The 22705-nt window shown below is 43.1% G+C and overlaps 1 protein-coding gene and 1 long non-coding RNA gene across 16 annotated transcripts in view; one reads left to right on the top strand and one right to left on the bottom strand.

Moving 5' to 3' along the window:
• The window catches only part of SYNE2 (spectrin repeat containing nuclear envelope protein 2), a 343315-nt gene that overhangs the window by 89186 nt on the left and 231424 nt on the right, over positions 1-22705 (bottom strand). For 11 of the 14 annotated variants that reach the window (XM_027065882.2, XM_027065880.2, XM_027065884.2 and 8 more), the window contains 12 exons: positions 20172-20369; positions 19499-19570; positions 18184-18294; positions 14844-14960; positions 10961-11191; positions 7065-7247; positions 5685-5813; positions 5051-5172; positions 4766-4907; positions 3196-3327; positions 1662-1814; positions 1328-1537 (listed from right to left, as the gene is read on the bottom strand). In XM_027065882.2, the coding sequence (XP_026921683.2) occupies positions 1328-1537; positions 1662-1814; positions 3196-3327; positions 4766-4907; positions 5051-5172; positions 5685-5813; positions 7065-7247; positions 10961-11191; positions 14844-14960; positions 18184-18294; positions 19499-19570; positions 20172-20369 (1800 nt within the window). Of the gene's footprint in view, positions 1-1327; positions 1538-1661; positions 1815-3195; positions 3328-4765; positions 4908-5050; positions 5173-5684; positions 5814-7064; positions 7248-7810; positions 8527-10960; positions 11192-11347; positions 11735-14843; positions 14961-18183; positions 18295-19498; positions 19571-20171; positions 20370-22705 lie in introns of those variants that run through there. The other 3 variants (XM_027065887.2, XM_053224537.1, XM_053224538.1) reach the window with 3 other exon arrangements.
• On the top strand, positions 11187-21823 carry LOC106971324 (uncharacterized). 2 transcript variants are annotated; one of them, XR_001429642.3, is made up of 3 exons: positions 11187-11492; positions 14954-15011; positions 21592-21823. It is a non-coding gene; the product is annotated as an uncharacterized LOC106971324 (long non-coding RNA). The 2 variants fall into 2 exon arrangements; XR_008299452.1 differs by lacking the exon at positions 21592-21823 and adding an exon at positions 18149-18908.

Below are 22705 nucleotides of genomic sequence, written 5' to 3'. Positions count from 1 at the left end.
TTCGGTATGTGTTTTTAAAAGATAAAGATTCCTCCCTTTAGAAACAGTACAAAATTGGGGCGCCTGAGTGGCTCAGTCGGTTAAGCGTCCAACTTCAGCTCAGGTCATGATCTCACAGCTTGGGAGTTTGAGCCCCACGTCGGGCTGTGCTGACAGCTCAGAGCCTGGAGCCTGCTTCAGATTCTGTGTCTCCCTCTCTCTCTGCCCCTCCCCTGCAAGCTTTCTGTCTCTCTCTCCCTCTCTCTCTCAAAAATAAACAAACGTTAAAAAAATTTTTTTTTAATATTACAAATCAACAACCATTCCCTAGTATCATTAGCTATAGGAAAGGGTTCACATTTCTCTAATTAGCTATAATTTTTCCTTTTGGTTTGTTTGAATTGGAATCTAAATGAGGTCCAACAGGTTGCAAGGGACTAATACATGTGTTAAGTCTCTTGTGATCTGCAGGCTCCCCAACCATCTCTCTTGTTTATTCCTGGGGTTTTGGGTGGGATGGTGAAAACATAGGTCTTTTACTCTATACAGCTTCCCACGGTCTGGATTTGGCTGACCCCCACCCCCCACCCCCCCACAGTGCTGCAATGCTCTTCTCTTGTGTCTATTTTGCGTGATCAGATCGAGGTTTTTTGACTTTACGGGCGAGACTCCTTCATAAGTGGTGTTGTGTTTCATTTCTTTTTCTCTAGTTAGGAAACTACTAGAATTGTCTGTCTGCTTGCCTCAAGTCTGTCCTCTAATCCACAGTAGCTAACAACCAGGTGAATCTACCTGAAACATACACAGACTGTCCTTCTTTTGCTCAAAAACTTTAATGGTTGGGGCGCGTGGGTGGCTCAGTTAAGCGATCGACTTCGGCTCATGTCATGATCTCACGGCTTGTGACTTTGATCCCCGCGTCAGGCTCTGTGCTGACAGCTCAGAGCCTGGAGCCTGCTTCGGATTCTGTGTCTCCCTCTGTCTCTCTACCCCTCCCTTGCTCATGCTCTTGTCTCTTTCTTCTCAAAAATAAAAACATTTAAAAAATTAAAAAAAAAAACTTTAATGGCTCCCTGTTACTGAGAAATCCTCCCCTACGACAATCATTAATGACTAAATGTAACACAGGAAAGAAACAGTTCATTAGCCCGATCTAACAAATTCATACCGCAACTCTGGGAAGGACCTCGCTTTCAAATGGTCTCCAAACACAGGCACCGAACTAATCTAAAGACCTTCACAGAAAGAACCTCTCACCACTTTCCTTAGCAATTCCTAATCATGACTGCCACCAGGAATAGGAATGAATAGAAATTAGCCAAAGTAGGCTGAGTGCCTAGCCCTGTACCTGATAACTGCGGTTATAGTCGAGGCCAGCTTTTAGAGACTTGCTCCTAGAGGCAGCTGTGGCCTGGGTGTGCTCCAGGTAGACTTGGAGGTTATTAAAACATTCATGGAACAAGTCGGCGTTCTTCCCAGACCAAGTCATGGCTTTCAAAAGATCATCCTTCTTATCACCCATAGCTAAGTAAAGTTTTTTCAACTCAAGAGCCAGTGTCTGTGAAGAGGTGAGAAGAAAAGACACAGTGAATAGACTCTGACTTTAAGAGGCTTCAGCTCTGGCTTAAACAGCGGCTGTTTGCAGCAACGGCCAACACATGGGCTTACTGGAAATTCCTTACCTCGTAGTGCACCTGCCGAGCACAGACATCCTCTCTGAAGAGCCCAGGTGTCTGCAGCATCTCCTCCACACTGGCAAGGCACTGACTGAGGGTCAGAAATAGTTCAAATAATTTTTTATCCAAATTTATGTATGTTTCTTCTGTCATGTTTTCCTGAATCAAGAGGAAAAAAGAAAAAAATAAATATTAGGCTTCCTTGCCTTCCTGAGCCTCCATTTTCCCTGGTTTTGTTATGGTTTACAATTTACGTTATACTTTTTTTATAATTGGTTGTTTTGAACACTTTGTGAATCAGGTAGAAGAATAAACAAATACAATTAAGATGTTAAATCTGAGAAAAACAAGTTTAAGAAACTCAACGCTTGGTAGTGAGTAACCATTGAAATGGAATTAAAAGGTAAATAACAAGATGAAGGACTTCCTTAGCGGGGCCATCCATGTGGGAAGTGTGGTCCCAAGGAAAGCATACTGTCCCTTTTCCCACGGCTCCCTGCCTCCCACATTGTAAGGTAGGAGAAAGTGGGTTAATGGAATCAAGTACAGCCTGGAGAAGGAAAAGAAGACATTTGAAAGGGATGATTGGGAAGAGGTACAGTATCTTAAAGATAGATGGTAGGCAAGGCATGGTAACTACAGTTAATAAATACTGTGTTACATATTTGAAAGTTGTCAAGAGAATAGATCTTAAAAGTTCTCATTTCAGGAAAAACATTTTTATAACTGTATGTGGTGATGCATGTTAGATTCATTGTGGTGATCATTTCACAAAATATACAAATATTGAATCATTATGGTGGACACCTGAAGCTAATATGTCAGTTACATCTCAATAAAAAAAAGATATGGATGGGCTGTGGAGTGGGGGTGGAAATTAGAAGTGTTACATATGGGCTGATTGTGAGAATTAAGGCCATCCTTAGATGTACAACTTCAAGGGAGGCACCTTGTGCGATTGTGTCCTAGTGGGAGGGTTGTGCGATTGTGTCCTAGTGAGTTTGGGAGCCACAAGGTCTCCTTATATTTTAGCATAAGCTGTTGGAGCCACCTCTTTTTCTTTACCAACGAACACCCTGAATTCTTGACCAGGCACAAGATATTTAGAAGCATGCGAAAGCTAGTAATCACCCCAATTTAGATTCTATTTCCTATGGTCTTCTCTGGTTTATACTTAACATTACCCAGCACACCGTTTCAGCATTCAGCTTAGTCAAGGTTGGAAATCTTGTCAATACTCCCCTCCTTCCTTACCCTTCCAATCACAGAGCACCACTGCAGACAGGACTAATCAACAACGATCCTCGTTCCTGCCGATCTTAGACTTGGGTTCAATGATCTTTGTACATGGTGGTCTCGGCAGGTGCTACCACAGTCATCAGAGTCGGCAAGAGATAAACTCTACTTGCAATTCTAGGACCCATTCCACCATGGATTCTACCATTTATTCAATTTAAAAAATGATGGCTAGTTTACAATGTCACATTTCCCTTCTTTTTTGATATTGCAGTGAGGAAAATATGTAATGTGAAGCGGCTACCTGGGTCTGAAGATTATTTGCTTCTTGACGCAGGTCTTCAAGCTGTGTGGTGTATGTTTTCAGTTCTTCAGTTGTTGGGTATCTAAAGTTATACACACTCACACTGGGTAGAATACTCATATCTGTGGCAACCTATATGAAAAAAGAGAAACCTCATTACAACTTGAGATCCTGCTGCTGTTAACATTAAACAGCAAAAATGCTTTTTCACGCGCTATCTTCCAAGTTACTTTCTTGGTAAATGTTTTTGTCTACCTTGTCACTTGTAAGAAAAAATTAAATTTTAAATATTGTGGACAGCTTTGAAAGGTCATGAAAAGCTTCACTTAGACACTTGAGGGTCTATTGAGATAACAAAATGAGGCAAGATAAACCATAACTTGAAAATAGAGTAAAATCACTAATGTTTCAATTTGGTAGCAATGCCATTCACGTTATGAGGTTAGCGGGTTCTCTTCCCATTTATTGGTAGACCCCTGGTATAAAGCCAACTCTTAGAATAGTCCCCTCCAGGTACAGACTTGCATCTTGATCTGTTATCGGAAAGCTAAATAAGCATTAAAAATTAGCGGTGTCTCTAGAAGACAGAAAGATTCAGAGTTAATTCCCTTTTCAAATTAGAAAACTAATAAATACAAAGAAACAGAGTGGGGTGGTGTCAGATTCTGCCTGGGGAAAAGAACTGATGATGTTCTGCGGTTGGAAAGAGAACAATATACGTGTTACAGTGTGTATGACGAGGAGAAACCAAGACTAAAGCCAATGAGTTTAATTCAACATCAATAGGCCAGAAAAGGTTCTCGGCAGAACAGAACAGGAAAGTTCCCACCAGACTGGAGAACGGGGCAACAGGCAGTAACCTTTGCCCAGGCAGGTTGGGTGCAAAGTTGAAGGCGGAAGCTTGATAGCTGTGACCAACAGTGTTAATCTGCTCACGGGCTCCCTGCTCAGAGAGAAATCCAGCAGCAGCTGGCCCAGCATGATTAAGAACTGTGACGGCAGTAAGCGTGTTTGTGGGACACAGGTACCTGGCACACTGTAGATTCCAAATCATCTTGATGAATGAATGACGCTAACATAGCATTGTGTCATTAAAACATTAAACAATTAAAACAGTTAACAATTAAAACATTAAAAAAGTGCTTTTTAAAAAAACATATTATTCATTCCTTTATTCATTCAACATATTGAAACTGAGACTTCACAATGTTTCAGATACTGTGCCAGGCACTCAAATGTGAACCAGGCAGACATGGTCTTTTCTTCCTATACCACTTAATGGGGGAATACAGACAAATAAACAGGTACTCAGTATCGTAAGAGCTGTGATTAGGGAAGCTCAGAGTGCCACAAAAGCACAAAGGAGTGGCACTTCACGCAGACTTCCAGGGGGGTGAAAAAGGGTCGGCCAGATGAAAAACCCACTTGGCATCTTCGCTTTCTGAAAACCAACGATTTTATTTCCGCCTAACGCGGAACACGTATACGGGTACTTAATGAATGCTTGTTGCATTTTCAAAGACAAATGTGTTTATTTATGATTTACACCGTGCGCGTCACATCCACTGACCTGAGGCTGCACAAGCTGAGGTAGCGGTAGCCCGATCTTTGATGACAGTTCGTGACGTAAATACTGCCACTTATCCCCACTTTGGCCCTGAGTTGACAAGACCGAGTCTGGAGCATCCTTTGCGGGGCTAGATGCCTTAATGCTTTTAAAGGGAAATAAAAGGTGAAAAGAATAATCAACAGATAATTTTGGTTGCATTCGGTAAGAGTTTTAGAAGTGATTTAAGAAGAAATGCTCTGAATTCTCCCAACCATAGCTGAATGTCCAACTCGAAAAATGTCTTACCTCTCAGATGATTTCTGAGTTGTATCTTTATCAGGTTGGCAAAACTGGGGCCGTATTTTCTTAGCATTAAATTCTACGAATTTGATGAAATCTTTCTGTTCCGTTGGTTTTAACTCCGGGACCTATCATTGAATGAGATTCAAATGGTCCAGTCAAAGTTTTCCAATGACAGCCAACGGTTTCTTCTGTTGACAGCATCTCATTTTGAACCATTTCCTAAATTATCATCTACTATTTCCCTTTCTTGCTTGCTTGTTCCCCTTAACTTTTATTTCTCAAAAACCTACTTCAAGTATTCACACAATCATCAAGTAAATATTACAATATATGCTACACACATGGAAAGTCCCCTAAAATATGCCAAACACGTTTAGAAACAATAGGGAAAGAGGTGTTATGGTTAGAGAGGTAAGTCCCCCTGAAGGTATTTACTTAGTTTGAAATAAGATGCAAATCAATAAAATAGCAAAGTTACAGTGTCCCCACCTGCAGAAGGCGAAAGCAAGGTGGGTGTTGCAGTAAATGCTTACCACTCACACACACCCTCCAGGAGCAGTTTGGTACTTAGTTCAAAGGGAAATTCCATACGGAAACCTTTATTCTTATCCTTATATCTGTTAAAGGCTGCAATTACCTGTTGCTGCTGGAAATCTTTTTGTCTGCTGAATTGTGGCCTTTCACTTACAACAGGTTCAAGTTCAGAAAGGTTATCTGGTTGGAGATCATTTTGATGCTCTGAAGGTTTCTTTAGTGTGGCAGAATGCTGCAAAACATTTGATGATGGCAGACTATTTAAAAAATGACTCCCTTTATTTTAGTCCTACTAATGAGACCGCATAATAGGAAAGTTTTATATCAAGTGACTAGGTTTCATTATTTATTACAAGTATATACTATGATTTAAGGTAGTTGTTTCAAAACAACTTCAAAAAACCATTACATTTGATGAAGTGGTCATTTTATTTATTTTTTAAAATGTTTATTTTTGAGAGAGAGACAGAGTGCAAGCAGGGAAGGGGCAGAGAGAGAGGGAGACACAGAATCCGAAGCAGGCTCCATCCAGGCTCTGAGCTGTCAGCACAGAGCCCGACGCGGGGCTTGAACTCACGGGGTGTGAGATCACGACCTGAGCCAAAGTCGGATGCTTGACCGACTGAGCCACCCAGGCGCCCCTGAAGTGGTCATTTAATTTTCTCAGTGTAATTCATCCAATGAATTACTAAAAACTAGGAAATGTATTGCTTCTCTGTTTTAAGAACAAAGTAAAACACACACACACACCCCGAAAAGAGAAATAGTACTAATGCTTATAAATGCAAATTTCCCATAGGTCCAAAACATTTTTTCAAAAGAGAGGACATATGAGGATGAAAGGGGAACCACAGAGTCTGTGTATCTGCAGCCAATCTTATTTCTGTGAATGTAAGTCCTTTGAGTAGGAACCACCATCTCCTGAGTATAGATGCAAATCTTATATAGTAAGGCTCTACTCATAAGACACGCATTTGCATTTATACAGAATGCTTTTAAAAGTCACGAGAACAGTTCAACTGCATGACACTTCCATCAGTATATGTATTTGCAAATAACAGAACGTATCCTGGAAACAGTTTTTCTATTTCTGATGTCTAACTTTAAGCTTCTCAAAAAAAAATTTTAATCTTCACTACTGGCGCTTCATTTTCCAGTCAAGTGGGGTGACACATTACCTTTAAACCTTATCTTTCTTTATCTACACCACACCTCATTACCAGTGAGAACCATCAAGCCAGTCAGACCAACCCAATCCAGACCAACGCCGTCCCTAACAAGAGCCTAGGTAGGAAAACTGCAGGGCAAAATGGAATCAGTAACACAAGTCAGTACAGCCTTCCCTTACAGTTTGAAGGTGCTTCATTCTCTCTTACGTAGTAGAATTTCTTCTGTGGCTGTCTTATCACCTCTGCCAGAATTCCTTCCTGGTGGTTCTATCAGATCATCTACCCACTCACGTCTATACGTGGCCGTGTCTTACCTGGTCTTCATTGTATTTCTCCTGAAGCATGATCTGGACTTTTTCCAAATTGCACTTCACAGTCTTTAGCTTCAAGGAAAGAGCTTCAGCCTCCTGATGAGTGGCCCCACTGTCTCCCGGCCCCCGATCTTTGCAGCTCTCTAGCAGAGACGCAACCTTGTGCTCGATTTCTGTTAGCATGGCCTTGGAAACAAAATCGTTTCATCATTCAAGGTTTTGGTCTTGAACAAGTATTATACTCTACGATGAGTCAGATTCACTCTGTCTACCTACCGTACACAACAAGTCTCGGAAACACAGACTGGAAGGGACCTTGGGCAAACAACAAGGACGATTTCCACATAACTCCTGAGCTTTTGGACAGGGGTGCCACTGAGCCAACCCAACTTGCAGAGGTCACTCCCCACAATAATCTAAGTGACTCCATAGTCACTTTAGAAAATACAGCTGAATGTATCCAGCACAGCATAGTGGTTAAGAACACAGACCCTGGGGCGCCTGGCTGGCTCAGTTGGAAGAGCTCACGACTCTTGATCTTAAGGGTAGTGAGTTCGAGCCCTGTGGTGGGTGTAGATTACTTAAGTAAACAAATAAACGTTAAAACAAAAGAAACACAGACACTGGAACTAGACTCTGTGAGGTCAGATCCCAGCCCCGCCACTTAGCAGCCGGGTAAACGTGGGCACCTTCCTTTGTACGAGTGTGCCTTCAGTCGTCTGTAAAATGGGGGTAATAACAGAACTTACCTCCTAAGGGTCCCTTGGAGGAGTTAAGAGTTAAAATCCATTCGCTCTGGCCAGTGCTCGACTAGTGTCATCTTCTCCCCACTATCCTAACCTTTTCCTGTTGCAATCCGAGTGTCGAGTAGTAATAATAATAAAAAGACAAAATTTGCACAGAAGCCTTTGAAAGTTCTTTCCCTTCTTGATCTTTGCCTCCTCTTTTTCAAGTCAAATAAACTTCCAAAACATCCGAAGAAGATCACAGAAGAAATAATTTGGAACCTAAAACACTTAGTCATTGATACCGCTGGCCAATTTACACACAGATCTCAAAATAAATCAGCCAGATGAAGTAAGTTTCCCTGTAAGTCAATGTCACTGTATTCCTCCCGACAGATCAAGTTTGCTGTCTCCTGTGGCTCTGGAGCCCACGCGGTCACGTCAACTGACTGGCATACCATATGGCAGCAACATGCAAACTCACATTCTAGCCCCGGGATCACTGGGGCTAAAACTTGGCGTGTGCCTGAGAAGTTGTTCAGCTCTTTGAGAGAAACTTAGGAAAAACTGTCCTTAAAACAGATTTTCAAACAATCTATTCTGATAACTCCTCTATCCAAGCAAACTACTTGTATCCTGTACAGACTCTTGTAAGCATAAACAATATGTAATCACAGATTTTAGAGTGGCTACAAAGAGAATGTACTATAATTTTGTGCTCTTTTCCTCCATTCAGCTTTTTTTTTTTTTCTTAAAGCGAGAGCGAGAGAATGAGTGGAGCAGAGAGAGAGGGAGAGAGACAGAATCCTCAGCAGGCTCCCAACTGTCGGTGCAGAGCCCAATGCGGGGCTTGAATTCACAAACCACGAGATCATGACCTGAGCTGAAATCAAGAGTCGGACGCTTAACAAACTGAGCCACCCAGGTGCCCCACCATTTAGCTTTTTAAAAATGTTTGAGAGACGGAGAGCGAGCGAGCACGTGCACACACTAGCATGAGCTGGGGAGGGGCAGAGAGAGAGAGAGAGAGGGAGGGAGAGGGAGGGGGGGGAGAGAGAGAGAGAGAGAGAGAGAGAGAGAGAGAGAGAGAGAGAGAGTCCCACGCAGGCTCCAGGCTGTCAGCACAGAGACCAACATGGGGCTCAATCTCACAAACCGCGGTCAAACCAGGTGGGACACTTTATATGCTGACAGCTGACCCCAAAACATTGAGCCAATCAGACAGAATTATCAGACATTAGCGGATCCAGAGTTTTCCAGGATGACATAATTTTTGCCGGTATAACAGAGAAACAAAACAATAGCTGTTTTGATTCACATGTTTCTAATAATCAAGGCTGAACATTTCTTCTCAAATATTAAATTACCAAATATAATTTGTTCTCGACTTATCCGTTTGTTCCTCTCCTTGGACCTTCTCCCACGGGGAACTTAATGTTTTTTACAGACTACTATAAAGCTTCTTATAGGTTTCAGTATTAAGTTGCACGTGCCATGGTGTTATATAAATGAGCCAAAGATGGCCCCTGCATATTGATCCCTATGTTGCTTATTTTTTCACAGCAGGCCAGAACCATTAGCTCCAATCCTACTGGCACCAAACTCAAAGCGGGACCCTCCATCTGCCTGCCATGGTTAAGACAAACTCTGGGGCTCTAGAAGACCGTAGCCTCTCTTGCCCCCTGAACTCTTTGACGTCACCTAGATACACGAGCCCCTCTGGATTCCTTGCTCCCCTGAGTGTCCCTTTGCCCTCCTCCCCTTCCAGGTCGGGGTCCCACCGTCATTCCAAGCCACAGCCTCTAAAAGGGTGCCTGAAGAGAGGGACTTTCCCATCCCTTAAGATCCTGCCCAAATGTTGCCCAAATAAAGCTTGCTGTGTGCTGCTGCCACCTTGTGGTTGTGTCCTTCCCTTAAGCAGCCCCCACATACTTGAGCTCTCTACAAGTGGCCTCGGGAAGGGATTCTCTCGGGTGACCTAGGAATCCGCATGGGCTCTACCCAATTGGCATATCGATCCCAGATGGCTGCAAGTGGCTGGGACTCAACGTCTCCAACACCTCAGGTTCAATTCAGCACAACACTGCCTGGTGCGGTAGCACCTTTTCCAGACTCCCCCGTGCCTCGTCATCCAGGCCAAGCAGTGGTGCTAGTATTTAAGTGAACCCACCCCATCAAGAGCTGACTTTTGGGGTCACAGGTGGGGAGCTAGCTGCCTGGGGAAGGAGGTCAGCCTGCCCACCTGGGTCCCCCACATGAGGCAGGCGCTGGATATTGTAAGACTATGGGCCTGAGCGGAGAAAGGAGGAACAAGGTTGGGCTCCCTCCGACCCCAAAACGGGCTCCAGTGGGAGGAGCTCCCTGTGGCCGGGCCAGTGTGATGGGGTACTCTCGGAGGAAGTCCTCATTCCTGGCGTCTGCTATGGCAGACACGTGAGCCAATCAGACATCAGGCCAAAGCTGGTCTCTGCACCCTCAGAGAAGACACCTCAGCCATCGTGACACTCCATTATGCTGCCGTGATGTCATCCTTCTGGCTTCTCTCTGGAGGGATACAGGGATCCCAACCTTCGGGCTGAGTCAGCAGCACTACTCAAAGTGACTAATGGCAAGTTTATATTCCTGTCTCTTCCCCACGCCCCAGCCCCAAGAAAGAGTAGGAGCATTCACAGTAAAATGGCAGCAAAGCCCTTTTACACCGTACGTGCAATCTTGCAAATAACGATATTCGGTTTCATTTCAGATGAACGAAAATTCAAAGAACTTATTATGAAAATAAATAACAGCATTTATTGAGCACTTTTTATATACTTGATACACTAGACACTGGTTCTTGTACCTTATCTCCTTTAACCCTGTCAAAGTCCTAGGAGATAACCTACCCCATGAGAAAAACGAGGTGAAAAGCCAACATCCTCAAGTTCACAGTTAACGTGAGGGGGGGCTGGACTTGGACTGTAGATTCTAGAGCTCTTACCACGACCGTCTCTCCAAATGCCCTGATTATGTAAATCTCCTCAAAGAATTACCCAGAGGACAAAAAGTTGAGGCCAAGACAAACACAGGGGGCAGAGTAACAGGAAGAGACACACTGCTGCTTTAAAGGAAATTCACCCATTCTTGGCAGGTGATTGGTGAAGAGGCAGGCCACCAACTCCGGCCCATCGGCCTTACCTGGCACCCTACCAGCTGCTGTTCCACCAACTGCTGCATGTCCGCGTTTAATGTTTCTGGCTCGAATGCCACGTTGGCTTGGTGCAGCCACAGCTCCAGCTCGGCCACCTGGGTCTTGCAAGCATGGAGGATGTCTGCAGGCTTCAGCCCGGGTTTCTCCACCGTGGCCTCCAAGTCCCCGTGCTCGTCAGAAAAGCCCAGAGCTGCGGCCTTGAGAGGACGTGTGGCGCCCTAAGATAAACCCAAGGATAATCCAGCAGTGAAAAGCCACGGAGTCCAAAGTTTTCAGGGCTGAACTCGCAAGAACCTGTGAACTTCCAGCATTTCCCCAGTTAAAAGAAAACAAATAAGGGCAGAAGAAATAAGAAAGAAAAAAGAGAAATGCACCTCCATGCTCATGGCAACAATCACGTGACCCGGTGCCCCAGGTTTCCAAGGAGCTGATCTGCATGTACACAGGTAGTGTTCCCAGGCACGGAGGACGCAAATGGGCTCGCAGTTCATTAAACAGCAAGTGGGCCCCAGGAGACAGGTGAGTGTGAGGGGAGAGGGTGTGCATGTGGGTGTGCGTGTCTGAAACTTTTCAGCGAATTGGCCAGCGTTTGAATTTGTGTGACACATGATTAAGCAATGCTTACATTGCTGTGAGCTCTAACAGAAAAAAAGGGCTCTTGACACATGGGCTGGGATACAAGGTTACGTTAGAGTAGGTTAGAAATATTTTAGCGCTTCCCCTGCCCCCCAACATACATGCTACTACTCATCTAAATTTCTCCCTATTAAAAGTAGCTTGAGTCAAATAAAGAGCTTCGGTGGGGTAATCTGGACATTTTTCTCCTATCCTTCAGAGAGAATACCTGAAACAAATTTTCACCATCTAGATACTCAAATGTTATTAAGGACTAGATGCTTCTAGTAAAAGAGCATGATGTAGGACATGTTCTGTTTACAGAGAATACCTGGGTTGCTTATCAGTCCAAAAGAAAAATGTCTTCCAGATACCAAGTCCAGGCATTCTATTAATAATATATTAGATATTTTCAATTTGGAAGTAAAAGATGATCTGGTACAGAGACATATTTGCTTCCAACATCCTTTTCCAGAATATTGGAAGATTCTATCGACCGTTCTAGAGAAATGCCTCTAGGGATAAGGATCGGTGTTTTGCGCTAAAAATTATTGATCTCAATAAATATTTTATCAATTACGATTATGCTGAAATACGAAGTTTTCTATATAAGACTCTGCTAACATTAGCATCTAATAAGGCACAATTCTGGCCGCAAATTTCTAATGGGGATTGTTCACAAGTGTATACCCTCCTTCAACTCAAATGCACATTTCCCAGTGTCTGTAGAATTTTATTTAAACAGAGAGCTTTCAGTACAACAGAAGTAAACAAAATAGGCAGGTGGTAACAAAAACATGCAGGGTGTTAAAATACCCCTTTTTCACACACATGGGGAGTATCAGGAAAGCTGGCTTAGCAGAAGTTGTACTTGTTCCCCTTGACCATTAACTTCACGTATGTTTGCTCTTTTCTGCCAAAACGCACTTTCTCCCTTGCCTTCATCAGTATTTTTTTTTTTTTCAAGAATCCCCTTCTTAAGGAGGTCTTCCCTTGCCCTGTGATTCTCGGCAGAGTCGGGTCTACACTTGGATTCAGCTGGTTTCAATTTTCTTTTTGAATTCTGGTTTTTTTAAATGTTTATTTTGAGAGAGAGCAAGCAGGGGAGGGACAACGAGAGAGAGACAGAGAGAGAGAGAGAGAGAGACAGAGAGAGAGAGAGAGAGACAGAGAGAGAGAGACAGAGAATCCCAAGTGGGCTCCACGCTGTCAGTGTGCAGCCCCACGCGGGGCTTGAACTCACGAACCATGAGATCATGACCTGACGCTTAACCCACTGAGCCACCCAGGTGCCCTTTAATTGATTTCTTTTAAAAAGCAACACCTGTGTGATTGTACGGCCAGACACCCAATTGCTAGTCATCTGATTGTTCTCTAGTTTTCAGGTATTGCTATAATTTAGTGGCAAAGCTTTTAGGATCCTCTTTTTTTTTTTTGTCACCTGAGGTAACAATCAGTAATATTAATTAATTAGTCTGTAATAACAGATTTACCATCCACCTTCTTTATTTATTCAAAAACATGATCGGAGCACCTAATCGTATACCACACACATTTTTTAATGGCAATATTGAATTTCATTGCTTTTTCACTCACTGAATTAATCAGAAAACAAGGAAGCTGGATCACTAATCTGGGTTTTATTTGCTAGTTATTTAAAACCGAAAAGAATCCAAAGGTGAATGGGAGAAAAAAAGAACATTTGCAACCATAGAAACCGCAATAGCTAAAGGTGGCCTGGGAAACCTGCCAGTAACCAGTTCACCCACCTCTTTTCATAGTCAAAGAAACCCAAGTTCGTTTACGCTTAAGCAATTCACACACCTCCCTTTTTCACCACATTGCTTCTCAGAAGCTCAGGCCCAGACATAAGTTATTCGCCTGAGGTCACAAGGCTCTGCTATCTTTTAGCCTAGAGTCCTACCGTTTTTTCCACAATCACACCCCTGCTGAATATCTTCTCTAAATGATAGCCCCAAATTCTAAAAGCAGAAGTGATTTAAGTGGGTATTTTATGACTGTACATTTTGAGGGGCTAAAAAGTATTACCACCATTTCTTGTTAAAGAGAATCATGGCATTTCTACCACATAATTGTAAATTAAACTACCTAACTCTCTTTTGGGCTCTAGGGCCAGACCCCCATGCTAAGTGTGATACACAGATCCTCTCATTATCGCCCACCACAAGCCCTCATTATTTCCAGTGTACAGATGAGGAAATTGAGGCACAGAGAGGTGATTCAGATTGCCTGTGGTCACCCAACAAGTAAGCAGAAGCAGGATTCAATCCCTGATTTCCATTATGCCTTGGGGTCTCCAAGTCCACATTCTTCTCGTGACCTTGCCAATGCTCTGGTATCTAATTTGCCTCTCAGTTAGTGAATGTCCTACTGCTTGGTTTCCTGGTTTCCGCAGCAACAGGATTCCGTTAAAATGCAGGTGAATTTTCTGGCGGTGGCTGTATGTCATGCCAAAATACCAACCCTTTAAATTTACCCCTTAATATTTTACAGTCAATTCTACAAACGCCCGTTAAGTCCCCACCCCCCCCACCCCCCCCCCACGAGCACCACAACACACACACACACACACACACACTTGTTCTGAAAGGCAGGATTGTCTGGCTCAAGTGCAATACCCAAGTGCACCTGCACGAACACTAGCCATGCCGCTGGGATGGCATGGTGGCGGTGTATTCTGAGGCCAAACCTACCCGGGTTTCACGTCTTTTAGTACTAAACGTTCAAATTAGGAAGGCAGTTGGGAATAGCCTAGGTTTGACTCCTCACTCCTCCATTCACCAGCTGTACCTCCACTCTTTAAATTTTGATTCCCTCACTTGTAAACTTATGGTAGCTACTAATCTACCGTATTTAATCCGAGGAATAAGCAGCAAGCCTAAATGCTTCTTATGGGATAGGCAGCTAATCAATATTAGCTCCCCTCCACCTCCGGGGCCCTCACCAGTTATGTCGACAGAAGAAAGAAATAGTTGTTAGTGGAAAGGCTTGTTCATCCTGACAAATAAGTAGCAAGCAGTACATGATTCATGGCTCTGTACTGTGCTTACTTTCGATGTCAACATCGATGGCAAACCTTCCAGTTCTCCAGCTTCACGGCACATGTGAAAATGTTAAAGTTCACAAAGAACTCTTGGCTTGATACACCAAATATTGCAGAACACAGAAAGCTGGTCATCCCTGGGTGCTCGTCCAGGTGCCTGAGTAGTTTGCTTGTTACCAACAGGGACTTACCTCTTCTGTTTGGTTGGGACTCAGGGAAAATTCTGGGCCTTGCTCAGCGTTTACGGAGTCTGGCACAAGAACTTGTGCCATAGCATTCTCACATGTGCTTATTTTCTCAGTAGCCTCCTGTAAAGAAAAGAACCAGAGGTCCAGAAAATTTCCTGCCCTTGCTGCCAGGTGAGTTACTTTTCCTGCGCTAGCTCATTTTACATTCTCGCATGGTTGCAGAAGTGTCCAGAAAAGTCAAGCACAAGTAGAGAAACGTTTATTCGTTAGGAAAAAAACCAAAACAAAAAAACCCCCCAAAACCCAACTTCCTCAAGTTTGTCTTTATTTGAAAGATTTAAATTTTCCAAAGCTCTCTAGCAAATGAGGAGCATATAAGGAAATCTACAGAATTCTGTATTTAAGGGGATTAATATGAGAACTAAAATTAAATGAAATTATATGGTAAAGGCATTTCAAATAATAGGGGAAAAGATCAATTTACTAAATTTGGGAACTACTCAGGTATTTCACAAAAAAAATAACTGAATCCTTGTCTTACTTCTAATAATGGATTCTAATTGTATCTAAATTTAAATGTAAAAGTTATACTCTAAGAATTCTTGAAAAAAAAAAAAGAGTGAATCTTTTCTAATCTAGGAAGGACTTTGAAAGCATGAAAATAAAAGGAAACACTCCTGGTATTAGCAGCCTAAGAAATAAAATAATAGTATTACCACAAAAAGCATCATAACCGAAGTTAAAAATAAAACAACAAACTGGATAACAGCTTACAATGTGTTAATATCCTTAATATATTAGTTACTCTTATAAGTCAGTACGGAAAACATCAACCCTTTTGTAGAGAAAAAAGTCAAATGGCATGAACAAGCAGTTCAAAAAAGAAGAATACAAAAGTCAATAAACACTTAGTCAACCTTCTTAGAATATAAATGTAATTTAGACCACTAGAGAAGTTTGGCTAAAGTTGAAAATATCCAATATCGGCTTGAGGTCAAGAAAGAGGCATTTCCATGTACTCCTGGCAGGAATAAAATTGATACAGTCTTCCTAGAGGGCAGTTTAAGAATATGGGTTATATTTTAAATGGATATATACTCCGATCCAGCACTCCCATTTATTAGGTTAACCAAGGTTAAACAATGGGAAAATAGGATATATACACAAATAGTTTAACATCACGTGGTGGGAAAGGTGTGGCTGTTCTAATCGACCAATCTTGCTCGTTCTACTTACAAGTTGCATGATCTTAGACAAGACAACTGGAACTCTCAGCCTTTACTTTATCTTTAAAGTGGGAATATAACCTACCTCACTCATGCATGTGATTACCAAGCAAGATGACACATATAAAGCATCTAGCGGTTCCTAACAAAACATTACTTTTCGGCTTCTTGTACTGAAAACGATCGCTGCTATTAGAAAGGTAACAACCAAGAACTAAAGGGAAAGCTTAGATAAATTGGAAAGGGAGGACAGGATCATGAAGAATCTGGGATGCCAGGCTAAGAAGAATGCATTTTAGTAGATAATCAGAATCCATGAAAGATTTCAGCATAGCAGTAATAGTTTTAGGAAGAGTCACCAGTGACTATTGTAGAAGATGTATATTTTATTTTAGGAAAAATAACTAGAGGCAGTAAACCCAAATAGAAGGCTACTCCAACAAAAGTCCAGGGCAGAAGCCACAATTGCCTGGAATAGGATGATGGCAACATCAGGGGAGGAGAAGAATGTAAAGATTGAATGGACATCACCTGGCCACTGATTAGATATGAAAGTGAGGTATCTAAGAGGACTCTGAAGTTTGTTTTAGACTCTGAGGGAACAGTGGTGCTATAAACAGACGTCGAAAAATTAGGAGGAACTAGTTTTGAAGGAAACTTGACAAAATGGGTTTGAGATGAAAGAAAATACGTGCAAAAAGAGAAATCCATCAGGAAGGTAGAAACGTAAACCAGAATTAAAGGAAAGGTCAAGACAAGAGATTTGATGGGATCACTGGCAGAGGGAGGACCAAACCTGTGGGAGGAGATAAAACTGCCCTGAGGGAAAGAGAAGGAAGAGAACAGAACAGAACCCTGGATGGGGCAAGTGAAGGGGATGGGGGAGGGGCTGCAGGTAGGTGAGACAAGAAAGTGCAGAATTAAGAAAGTCAAAGGGTCCCTCATTTCAGGAAGAGATGTTGCTACTGTCTAATGCTGGAGAGATCAATAAAGATGAGGACAAACAAAAGGGCACTAAACTGATGTTCCAGAAGGTCAATGGCAGTTTGAATAGAGCCAGGGGCAAAAACTTGATTACAAAAGGGGCCAAAGGTGAGGAGGCCAAGTAAAGATTTTGAGAGGTGAATGAGAAGCAGCACAGTAATTGACTGGCCCGGAAGCAGGATCAAGAAAGTCAATGCATTAAAGTACCATGCTGAGCCCAGTACAGAACAGAAACACGTAAAACATGACGTTCTTGCCATTCACCAAACCATGTCAGGTGTACGCATAAAAATGTGGTAAGTCATAAGTGAGGTTCAGCATGCTATCAGAATGAAGGGAGACAGCAGAGGTTTTTGGAGGAAGTCAAAGTTGAGACGGCCTTTGTGGATGAGGAGGAAGTCAACCTCCTGGGGAGGGGGAGACCGAATACTTCTCAGACTGAAAGGGAAGGAACCAGTCAAGAGGCAGAGACTGGAGCTACAGGTCTAGGCAGAACCCTGTGTGCAGGTGTCACGAAACAAGTGGCCTGGGGGCTAGGGCAGAGGGTAGCCCTGGACAGGAGACGGGAACAGGAGGCATTATGGATCACAATGATGCTGGGATGTTTCAGGCACAAGGGCAAAACATCACTTTCACGTTAATTTCTGATGATTTTCTAAGTTGAGGGCATTTGCCCTCTAGTTTGAGAGGTTGGAGAAGATTTAGAAGGTCATAGAGCAAAACAGACATGAATATGCATTATGCACTACTCTGTTCAAAAAGAGGATTATGGGGAGACCCCTAGCCACAATGACTTCCAAAAGAGAGGCATGTTAGATGCTTTGAAACACTACAGTGAACCTTTTGAAGGGGGGCTCCTTTGAGTTATCTGTTTTGTTAGTCTCAATTCTCACATATGGAGTGCTCAGAAAATACTCTCCTGTTATCACCAAGCACCCAATAGAACTGCAAATAATAAGCAAGCACTTGGCTGTTTTTGAATTTATGAAGACATAATGGTGAGAAACTTAAAAAAATTCAGCCCAGACAGCTTCCCTCCCTAAGCAGTGTTTCAAACAAGAAATTCTTCGGACTTACTTCCCTTACTATCCCTGCCAGCTCCCAACCACCGAGTGTATTCTACTCAAAACTACCTGAATGATCGTTCCAGAGGACGAGGATGCTCTGTCTTCCTCCATGTCCTGGTCGTGCTTGCAGAGTAAAGACCAAGATCCGGAAGATCGCTCTGCCGTCTTCTCTCCATTCTAACACAGTAACCAACTGATTAGCAAAGAAGTAATTTCCTACCATCCTAAGAGCATCCTACTCCTCTCTCACACAAAACTCAGTTCACCAGGCAGTACGACTGTAGCCCTTAATTCCCCCTCTCCCTCCATTTGTCATCTCCTTCTCTGGCTAACTAAATCGTAGGGGTCCAAATGGGCTTGCTCTTCCCGAAGCCTAAAAAATACTCTGAAAAGTTGGAAGGCAGCTCACAGCACTCAAAAAAGGATCTTTAAAACCGTGTTTTAGGAATTTAATCTGCTTTGGTAAATGTAACCTTAAACGCCATCTTTAAAATAACAGCCTGATAAACGTGTATTCTTGCTACTGTCAGAGACAGACAATGGTTATGGTAAATAGATCAGCTCAGAGGCAAACGCAGGTCTTAAATTAGAACCACGCAGCCTCCACTCTCCTCTCGCCCCGGAGCCTCCTCGGTTCTCACAATTGCCTCTGCCGTGGGGGGACATAATCAGATTACGAAGTTGTCTGATGGACTGAGCTGCAGTAAGCCTGTACTCTCCCTTGCCCTATCTACTCGGTTCCAGTGGCCTCGTCTTTAGGAAAGCAGGTGGTTCTGTGTGACAATGGTTCTGTGTAATTCCTAGCGATTACACGTGAGATAGAGAGACGATAAATTGGTGCAATTTTCTTCTCTTCGGCACAAGAGCCACTATAACTTTTGTCTTTAGGGTATGAAATGGAAATTGATACCAGGTAAGACAATTGTAAATTGTCTCATTCAATCAGCTCTAATGAAGCGGTAAGGATCAGTAGAAGCGTAAGTTGCTAACGCAACTCTTCACATCCTTGGCAATGCTGTCTCAGACGAAAAAAGAAACCTGGAAGAATAAAGTTCTAAAGAGCACACTAGAAGCGCCCACCAGACAACATACTCTCACAATTTCAGAGAATGTACTCGGAAGTCAGGATATGACCGAGAACTTCATTTTCTCCCATATGCCAACAAGTGTGTGTGGTTTACATTTATCCCACTCAGGCATGAAGTAGATTCAGATGCACTTAACGTTAATAATGTAAGAGAACAGCTTCAATCACCCTTATCAAACATCAGCATTCAATTTAAAAATCCTTGTGTTCCTATTCATTGTAAGCTCTTCCCATTGACCTTCTTTTAGAGATTTCGGTTCTGACGAAACTTGATGAGAAAATCAGGTTCCTTACTTCACTCTTCAGGGAGCTCTCTTCCGCCTCTTCCTTGAGCGCCGGCAGGAAAGACATGGAACTTTTGTTCAACTGAAAGGCACAGCACAAATACTTGCAGCCAGGTTGCGGTTCAACATCATCAGGATCCTGGCCTGGCTGTGCTTTTATGCAGCTAATTTTTTACTCGCTTGATTCAAGATGCCCACCCACCCAAGCAGCCTCCGGGTGAAGCAACTTTCAGCTAATCCCGCCACGTATCATGACTCGGTCAAATCTTTGATCATTTTCACCTGCATTGCCCTCTCTGGCCCCTCATCCATCAGTTGAGAACGTGATCCCCTGGTGTGGACTCAGGGGGCTTAGAGTGGTGCTGGATCCATTTCTGAGTTTGCACTGGGCTGATTGGTGAGGACAAAGACACTTCACGGGCGACTCCCACCCACCTGCCCGTGGAATTTCATACACACCTCCTTCAGTAACTCAGGCATAAAAATTCCGGGTTGAGTCCAGAACAGACACACCCCAAGGGTTTATATTCCCTAGCGAACAATCTCAGGCACAGTATCTCCACTTTAAAAAATTCCTGTAGGCCATCGACATAGATGCCACAGGTTTTTCAGCTGAAAAAATAACCCCAATTTAATACTCTCGTGAAAAAGTGGGACCAGCATTAGCCTAAAGTCTTACCCACCTTCCACTCAGAGCCCTCCCTCTCAGCCACTCCTTCCTCTTCTGAGGTTCCGGTTGATGGCATTTCTTGTTCTAATTCTTGCTGGTCCCGCTGTAAATGCTGGTGAAGGTTTAGTATGGCAGCCTTCAGGTCCACCAACAGGTCCTCTTTCTTCTGGTTCAAACTCAGAATCTGCTGTTCCATACCTTCAATTTCTCCCTGTGCGGAGAGAGAGTTTGCATTGCATTGGGCGGTCTGAGGCCTGTGCATGCCCCCGGGAGCTGTGTCGCTCGGTAGAAGGCAGGACGAGTTTCCTATGCTGTTTGGCAGGCAGCACCAGGAACAAGTGTCTGCCTGGGCACAGGTCCTCCCCATCCTGGCAGCATTTCCAAGTGACCTGGTGAGCACTTATGAGCTCACTTATAGGATGACTTAGGCTCACCTGACACTTGGTCTATCAATTCTCTGGGAGGAGGGTCAAGCCAAAGCTCAGAGATTTGTAACAAGCTTCGTGGGGGGCCTGGCATATGCAGTCACCGATCTAGTGGCAACAGGACTGACTACCCGAATTCATAGGCTCAGGGCCTGGGAAGCTTCTCAGGAGATCTGTAAGCAGACTAACATTCAGGAACCACTGAGAGAAAACAGGGTGAGAAATCTCAGGCTTCCGTCATTGCTTCCGAAGCGTTCTTTCTTATTACAGAATTCATTTACTTTTTCCTCACAAAGTTTCCTACCAAATGGGAATAAACAAGCAAATAAAGGTAGTGTGAAGTGTCACTTACCATGGGAATGATGGACAGATGATTTCAAGCTTTATAACGTGACTTTAAAAATTTGTACGATTGGGGGCCCTGCCTGGCTCAGTCGGCTAAGCGTCTGACTTCGGCTCAGGTCGTGATCTCGCGGTTTGTGAGTTTGAGCCCCACACGGGGCTCTCTGCTGTCAGTACAGAGCCTGCTTCGGATCCTCTGTCCCCCACCTCTCTCTGTCCCTTCCCTGCTCTTGCATATGTGCTCTGTCTCTCTCTCAAAAATGAATAAACAAAAAAAACTTTTAAAATTTTTTGTATGATTGATGTGTGGGAATAAAATGTCTTATATGTGGGTAGGAGTACAGTTTGTCCATCTAAGACAAATATAGAATATCAGAATCGTAGATTTGGAGGAGAGAGCAGGTGTCTGATCTAGCATCCTCCTCTCTAGCACCCCTGAAAGGCATCATTCCATCTCTGCATGAGCCTTGCAGCGAACGCTGCATCAGAAAGACAACCTGCTCCTTATCAGCAAAGCCTCACGTATTGGAGTTCTGTTCCTAACACAGTCCTTAAACTCCTGTTCATTTGTTTCCTCCTTCCTCCTTTCTTTCCATCTATCGATCCATCCATCCTACACACATTCATAGAATCATTACTTTTTTTTTTTTTTTTTTTTTTTTACAGAGAAACTTACTATGTCTCCAAGTATAAGTGAGGGTTCTGAAGTCCAGAGAGGTGATTTTTCCAGGGCTGCAGCTAGCCAGTGACAGAGCACAGACCTGGACTTCCTGACATCCCACCTCCACGGTCTCCTGCTCCTGCCTACATTTGGACACCAATAACCCTCGTCTGTCTGAAGTTAAACTTCTTGTGATTGCTTTGGGAAACGATAACTGAATTAAAAAGGAGTTGGCAATGCTGTGTGCGTGTGTCCATTTTCAATAAACACTAAACTTCAGAGGTATAATGCCTCCCAGCAGACATAATACTATAGCCATTGGAAGAACCCTAAGTGAAAAAAAAAGAACAGTCTGCATACCACAATTATGGATGCGCAGTAGGGCACAGAGCGGCCATTCTCAAAGTGGCATCTGCAGACTGCTGGGGGTTCACATTCTATGAGGTCAAGGTCATTTTCAAAATAATACTAAAACGTTATTTGCCCTTTTCACTCTGTTGACATTTTTCACTATATGCTACGACAAAAGCAGTGGTGGGTACAACCACTGACACTTTATACGGATCAAGGCAGGGACATCAACTATATGAGTTACTAGATTATTCACTCTCATGTGCTTAACTGTAAAAAAACAAAGAAAAAGCCAGTTCACTTAAGAATACCCTAGAGAAAGAACATGCATTTCTAATATTCTGTGGGACACAACAGAAAGCACGCATAAAGCTCTTTCCCTGTGTGCCCAAGTATGATGGCTGAGAAAAAGCTCTGTGTGATTATTTACGTTTTGCGCTGAACTACATTTTCATACAACGCTATTTTTACTTGGAAAAAAACAGCTACTAAGCTATACATATATATAAATACTAACAGATTTTTCTGAAGAGATAAATGTTAATATTAATAAATGTGAATTTTTAACACTGACTACTGAAATGTGGACATATTTGGAGTATCTCTGTAACTAGCAAAACGGTATTTTTCTTTTTTTTTTTTTTAAATTTTTTTTAATGTTTATTTATTTTTAAGACAGAGAGAGACAGAGCAGAGCATGAATGGGGGAGGGTCAGAGAGAGGGAGACACAGAATCCAAAACAGGCTCCAGGCTCTGAGCTGTCAGCC

The sequence above is a fragment of the Acinonyx jubatus genome, chromosome B3, assembly GCF_027475565.1.
Source record: "Acinonyx jubatus isolate Ajub_Pintada_27869175 chromosome B3, VMU_Ajub_asm_v1.0, whole genome shotgun sequence".
NCBI classification, from domain to species: Eukaryota; Metazoa; Chordata; class Mammalia; order Carnivora; family Felidae; genus Acinonyx; species Acinonyx jubatus.
Note: the sequence above shows the minus strand (reverse complement) of the source record. Positions and strands in the feature narration are given on the sequence as shown.